General features: G+C 49.7%; 1 protein-coding gene across 1 annotated transcript in view; it reads left to right on the top strand.

The window, feature by feature from the left end:
• socs5b (suppressor of cytokine signaling 5b) overlaps positions 1-6,741 on the top strand; it is a 24,880-nt gene extending 18,139 nt beyond the window's left edge. The window contains exons 2-3 of the mRNA XM_063191797.1: positions 1-631; positions 1,980-6,741. The exon at positions 1-631 is cut by the window's left edge and continues 352 nt beyond it. Of these exons, the coding sequence (XP_063047867.1) occupies positions 1-631; positions 1,980-3,062 (1,714 nt within the window). The 3' untranslated portion in view covers positions 3,063-6,741. The remainder of the gene's footprint in view (positions 632-1,979) is intronic.
• The last annotated feature ends 305 nt before the right edge of the window (positions 6,742-7,046 follow it).

The following is a 7,046-nucleotide window of genomic DNA, read 5'->3' as shown; positions in this document are numbered from 1 at the left end:
GTACTCGCGCCACGCGCCCTGGGGCGGCAAGAAGAAGCACTCCTGCTCCACCAAGACCCAGAGCTCCCTGGAGGCCGAGCGCAGGGTGGGGGGCCGCGCCTCGCGGGCCGCGGGCAGGCGAGAGAGGCGCTACGCCGTCAGCTCCATCCAGGAGATGGCTGAGCCTGGTGGCGGAGGTGGTGGAGGAGGAGGTGACAGGGGAGGGGGGTCGTCAGGGGCGGCGGGCCGCAGCCTGAGTGCCCGCTCCCTACGCCAGCGCCTCCGGGACACCATGGGCTTGTGCCTCCCTCTGTCGCCCCGCAGGCGGTCGCGCTCCACCTCCTCCAAGCCTGCCTCCTGCTCCCTCACCTTCTCCACCGTCTCCTCGGCCTCCTCGGCCTCCTCTTCCTCCTCCTCCGCCTCCTCGGCCGCCTCCTCCTCCTGCACCTCCTCCTCCTCCAAGCGGAAGATCCACCTGACGGAGCTGATGCTGGAGACGTGCCCCTTCCCGCCGGGCTCGGACCTGGCCAACAAGTGGCACCTGATCAAGCAGCACACGGCGCCCGTCACGCTGCAGGCCTCCAGCGCCCTCTTGACCTCCGACCCCTCGGAGGCCGGAGCAGCGTCCGCCAACGCAGCCGGACACTCGCAGGTGAAGGACAGCTTTATAATAAACGCGACTTAGAGATCACAATAAGCGGGACTTGCTATGGCAAGCCCTCTTAATTACATATCCAGTATACATAGGTTTCCCGTTTACAGACATTCCTGTCTGTGAGTGCAGTTAGGAGTCCCCCTGCAACCTCTGATTGTTTGGAAACTACTGTCACTCACAAAATGCGCTCACATGGTTGGCTGCTTAGCATCTTGCCCCTCCTCACAGCTCGAATGTTTGTAAACGGGAAACCTATCTATAGTTATGTTGTTAACAATATCCTCCATGATCCTGCCCCCGGCCCCTGCAGACACAAACACACCCTCTCTTAATGTACACACACTTACACACACACTCTTGTCAATGGCCACGTTTACATAATGCTTTTAATTCTGAATAAATGATTCAGAATTAAATAGTTTTGTTGAGTTTAACTGAGTTCATTCTGAATCAAATGTCTCATGTAAACGAGGCCACTCTCTCACATACTAATTCGAACAGACTCCAGCCCAGTACGAGCAGAGAGGGTCACCAGTCAGCGTCTCAGTTGTGCATTACGAAGAGACACGCTGTGGGACTTACAGACAACACACTCTCTTGTAGGGGTGGGCGATATGACAATATTAAGGCATGAATCGGGATAGCGAGTACAAGATCGTCTCGAATCTGCCAAAGTGGAGAAATTGCATGTATCGTCTTGCAGTGAGGATGTTTATTATCAGTGTCAGAGTGATGTCTACTTACTTGTGTTGTTGTCTTCCCTTTTTTTTCTTTACATTATTGTATTCCAATTGTGCACTTCATGAGAGTATGACAGTACATTTTAGTAACTGCGAATTACAAATTGCAAGTATATGAAAGTTGTTTTTTGTTGTTTTTATTTTTTCGATGGAAGATCGTGTGAAAAAATCTGAGATTTTATGTTTAAAAATCGTATTCTCATGTATTAAGAAATCCCATTCTAACAATGATTCAATATACGACGCCAAAGGTGTATTTATGCCCAGGCATCAATATATATAAGGGCAAAGATTCCACCTATTGCATCTCATCGTAATACAGAAGGCCAGACTTACACCTTCACTGATACACGCTTTTCACAGTCAAGGCCTATTTTCTTCACAATACAACATCAAGAGTGTAGCTTTTGCCTTTTGCGTCATGCTGCAGCGCAAGGGGGTAACTTTAAACGTCTTGGTCAAAGTGTCAATATATGACAAGTTGGGTGTGACTATGGAAATTGCGAGCATAAAGTGTGATATTAGCACACAGCTAATATGTTCAATGTTCATTCATACGTTACTGCATGTACTGTAGTAACAATGCTGTTTTTATGTGCTGGCAGATGGCAGCGGAGGACGAGGAGGAGCGCATGCGCGAGCGCCGGCGAATCAGCATCGAGGAAGGCGTGGACCCGCCCCCCAACGCCCAGATCCACACCCTGGACGCAGGCCTTCCCCCCAGCTCGGCCTCCTCCTCCTCCATCTACAAACTGGGACCAAGGATGGCGCCGTCCTGCGGCGGCCTTAGCGACGCTAGCTGTGGCAGCGGTGCGGGAGGAGGAGTAGGCGTAGGGGAGTCGGCGTCGACCACAGCCCTGCGGGGTAACCTGGGGGGCATGGTGACGTCGGGGAGCGTGCTCGGCGGGCTGGTGGCGCAGGCTCTCTCTGGCCTGTCTGCCTCGTCATCCTTCTCCCACCCGCCCGTGTCGGAGGACTGCGACTCCGAAGAGGATACGACAACGCTGTGCTTGCAGGCGCGGCGGCCCAAGCAGAGGCACGCGTCTGGCGGCGGGGACGGCCACTCGTCGCGGCAGGGCGGCAGCGGTAGCGGCGGAGGCGCTGGGGGCTCGTCGTCGTCGAGCGGCGGCGGCGGCGGGCCCTGGAAGGTGCACACGCAGATCGACTACATCCACTGCCTGGTGCCGGACCTGCTGCGCATCGCGGCGCTGCCCTGCTACTGGGGCGTGATGGACCGCTACCAGGCGGAGGCGCTGCTGGACGGCCGGCCCGAGGGCACCTTCCTGCTGCGCGACTCGGCCCAGGAGGACTACCTCTTCTCCGTCAGCTTCCGGCGCTACAACCGCTCGCTGCACGCGCGCATCGAGCAGTGGAACCACAACTTCAGCTTCGACGCGCACGACCCCTGCGTCTTCCACGCCTCCACGGTCACGGGCCTGCTGGAGCACTACAAGGACCCCTCGGCGTGCATGTTCTTCGAGCCGCTGCTCACCACGCCGCTGCACCGCACCTTCCCCTTCGGGCTGCAGGCGCTGGCCCGCGCCGCCATCTGCCAGCGGGTCTCGTACGACGGCATCGCGGCACTGCCCCTGCCGCCCGCGCTGCAGGACTTCCTCAAGGAGTATCACTACAAGCAGAAGGTGCGCGTGCGGTGGCTGGAGCGGGAGCTGCCCATTCGGGGCAAATGAACAAGAGGCACCCCAATTGTGGGTCGCCGTGCGCTTTTAAAAAAAAAAAAAGGAGTGGTGATGGTGGTGGTGGTCGTGGAAAAGGGAGGATGTAGGGGGTTGAGTCTCTGAGTCCCCTGACTAACAGAGCATCGGAGCAGATTACGAGTGTGTGATGTCGATTGCGAGGCTTGTGTTTTCCAGAACTTCACTCTGTGTTCCAGACTTTTCGAGGGTGGCTGGTGGGGACGGGGAAAGATCCTGAAAGCGACTGTTAGTAACCTTGTCACCCCCACCTCCAGTCCCTGTGGACACAAACACTCTCTCCCACACACACACACATGCGCGCTCACACACACACACACACACACACACACACACACACACACACACACAGACAAATACACTGTCTTGTTGCTCTCACACACACTCTAATACAAGCGCACTCCACGCCACCTCACCCCAGCAGGAGCAGAAAGGGTCAAGAGCCACCAGCCTCGCAAGAAAGTGTGCATTACCAAGAGACATGCTGTGGACATGCGGACAATTCTCACACACATCACACACCTCTTTTAATCTCCTGTATTCTAACCATAACTCAAGTCACATGGAACACACAGTTTATGGGTGGACTTTCATACAGTACAGACATACTACCCGTAGTAACAACGCTCTTTTTTTATTTCCTTCATCGTTTTTGTTTTGTTTTGTTTTATTCTTTTTTTAAATCCAACCGTTAATTTGGGAAGGCAAAAACCCATTCTTTTACTTCATTATTTTTTTTTCTAAATGGATAACTCTTCTGTGTTTTTCTCTCAGTTTTTTTTTTTTGCCTCTCTTTCTCTGTGCTAACACCCCCTCCCCCATTCGCCTATCTGCCAAAAAAAAACGTCTCAAAAGAGTGTCACTCTTCCGCTTCGACTGTGTGACAAATGGCCATCCCCATCATTCCCACGCACGTTCCATCATGTGGCTTAAGCCAAACGGCTCTGGCATTTCGCTAGCTGATAAGACGCCTAGTTAAAAGGACACTGCAATGCCTGCCTGCTGCGCTAGCCGGTACAGTTAGACGAGCTGTCTTTTGCAAAGCAGCGGACACTTGAAAGCCTGCAATACTAGACAAGCTGTCTTTGCAAACAGTCAAGTCAGACACGTTTGGCCTGGACGTGACTTTTTAGACGCAGCATGACTTGTAGTAGATCTAACTTCCAGGATTTAACACGACTTAGCAGAGGGGTCAAGTCTCCCTGTGTTTTTTGCAGTTCAGTCCTGTCCAGTGTCCATTTCTTGACTTTTAGTGGTACTAGAGGTAGTACTAACTAACCCAGGACATCTGAGAGGACCCATGGTGGAGATCTCGATGTTAGGCTTTGTTCTGAAAGCACAACGCTCCTGTTTAACAGAATGGAATGAAAACATGTAGTGGGGAAAAAATGTGGTTTTGTGTTAAAACGAAAACAGAGAGAGAAGAAGTTGCAAGGTTTTTTTTATTGCACTCTGCATTTGTCAGACTTGGGAACAGTGATTTGCTTGAAGGGATCTGACCTGACCAGAGGCCCAAGTCACTGCTATTTTGCTCCGGAAGGTTCTATACAGTGTTAACTGAAACCGGTAGAGCTCCTTTGGCATGGCCAGTGTGCGTACTGTACGTCGTAGTCAGATTTAGCAAGAGGCGGCTTCATGGGTGGGGTTGAACACTTTGGGGATGTCCTCGGTGAGCATATCCTATTTTATTCCATCCAGGGAGAGCAAAGCTGACACAGTATGTGCTAGTCAACATAGGGTAACACTTTATTGGGTGTGGTCGACATACGGGTGTCGTGTAACCATGAACAAGAACATGACACATGTCAGGACACATTGAAGACACAATATTGATGTTGTCATGATGTGTCATTCGGTATTTGGGATGTCAAGCTGACATTTGTTGTAAATCACATGGGGCAGCCATGGCTCAGTGGTTAGAGCACTGGCCTTAAGATCAGAGGGTTGCAGGTTCAAATCCCACCCTTACCAGCACCTTCATCCATGGCTGAAGTGCCCTTGAGCAAGGCACCTAACCCCACATTGCTCCAGGGCCTGTAACCAATACCCTGAACCTTAATAAGTGTAAGTCGCTTTGGATACAAGGGTCAACTAAGTGTAATGTAAAATGTAATGATAAATGTTCACAACACTGTTCATTCTCCCAGTTGTATAATGGCACGACGTTTCGGACCACAGTCCTTCAAGTGCAACAGTGTTGCCGACGTTTATCATTTACCTCAGTTATTTTGTTTTGTCCAGCACCTGTGCCACTGATTCTCTGTGTTCTTGAAGTTGACATCTGGTGCCATGACATTACAAAAACTGAATGGCACATTATAACAACGCAGTCATAATGTCCGATAGTCACCTGTGGACAATACATTATCCCTTACATCATGAGTAATTGATGTTCTTGACATGTGTCAATCATGTCATTCTTATGACGTTTACATGACACCCTTACATAGACCACAATAAAATGTCAGATGTGCATAGCGCCAGTCGGTATTACTTCTGTATGCCTCGCCGTCACCATGCTTTGTAAAGCACAAATAGGTTATTCTAGCAGCAGCAGCACCACACACATACAGTGTATCGAGTGCTTTAGAAACAGAGCATCTATCTGCATAGTCATAGCTGTTTTTTCACTGTGCTAGCCTATCAGAGGCTCTCCTCTACAGAAGCATTTCAGACGTGCCTGTCATGTCATGTTATACTAACTACAGTATATTACACCGTAAAAAAACACACACAACCTCACATACACAGACTCAAGTCTTTTTTTTTTCTTTTTTGGAAAGAGTAGATGGTCATGTCTTCCTTAACAGTTATGGTTTTGAACTGGCACACACATACACATGCAAACACATACACATGTGCGCTTCCATACCTGCCTTTTTTACCTGGAAGGAAACTCAGCAACAACAGCTTTGTGAGCTTAACCAAACACGCCGAGTGTCTGTGACTGAGCATGGACGAGTGTCTGTCTGGTGTGTGTGTGAGAGACTGAGTGTAGTAAGGGGCATTCAGTACAGCCGTTTCACCATCTTGCTAGCCATACACTATTTCCATGTGCGACCGAGGTCATTGTGCGCTGGTTCTACACTCGGGGCTCGAATCTGTGACCACCCTGCAAACGTCTTGGGAGGCATGTGTGGCGGACACGCTAAGTTCGCTAAGTTCACTAGCTCAGTCACCACCAGTGTATCTGCATGAGGCTTCAGGAGGAAGGATCGCTAATGTGCTACTGCTGAACTCCGCTAGTTGGCATCTGTTACACATGTCGCATTGCTCAGCGACTGTAGGCCATGGTCCCACCGCATCCCCGCACTCGTAGGCAGCATCTCATTTGTTTTGTCTGTTCATAGGGATTTCGGTTCCCATCTGCAACCTGCTCTCTTTAAGCATCATCAGGTGTGCTCTACTCTCCAGTCGACTGCATGGACATTAAAACCCTCTCGTAACCATTATGCACTAGTCCATGCCAGATGAAGGACAAAGTAGTTGAGCACTGTTTAATAGATGTGCTACACTGAAAACAAAGACAAACAGAGATAGCCAATATTTATATCAAAATGTACTTATTTTATGAAAGTATATTGTGTGGGTCTGCAATGATATAGGTCTAGAAGAAGGAGTACATGTTAGTATATTCTGTTGGACTGAGGAGAACCATTAACCCTTGTGTTGTGTTCATAAGCTGCATACACCTGTGGTGTTCGGGTCATTTTTGACCCGTGATAACAAAACTCAGCTATAAAATACCTAAAAACAGTAGTTATCATCAAATATTGTTTTTCATCTCATGGCTAACTTGGTATGTATTCATATCCATGGAAATATTACTTGATGTATTCATCTTTTTGACTTTAAAGATCTTTTATCTTACATTATGCAAATCGTTTTTGATGACCAAAACTATCAAAATCTGCATACATTCACTATTAATACCTCCCAAAGTGATACAATTAGTGATTA

Source organism: Engraulis encrasicolus, chromosome 24 (assembly GCF_034702125.1).
Source record: "Engraulis encrasicolus isolate BLACKSEA-1 chromosome 24, IST_EnEncr_1.0, whole genome shotgun sequence".
Taxonomy (NCBI): Eukaryota; Metazoa; Chordata; class Actinopteri; order Clupeiformes; family Engraulidae; genus Engraulis; species Engraulis encrasicolus.
Note: the sequence above shows the minus strand (reverse complement) of the source record. Positions and strands in the feature narration are given on the sequence as shown.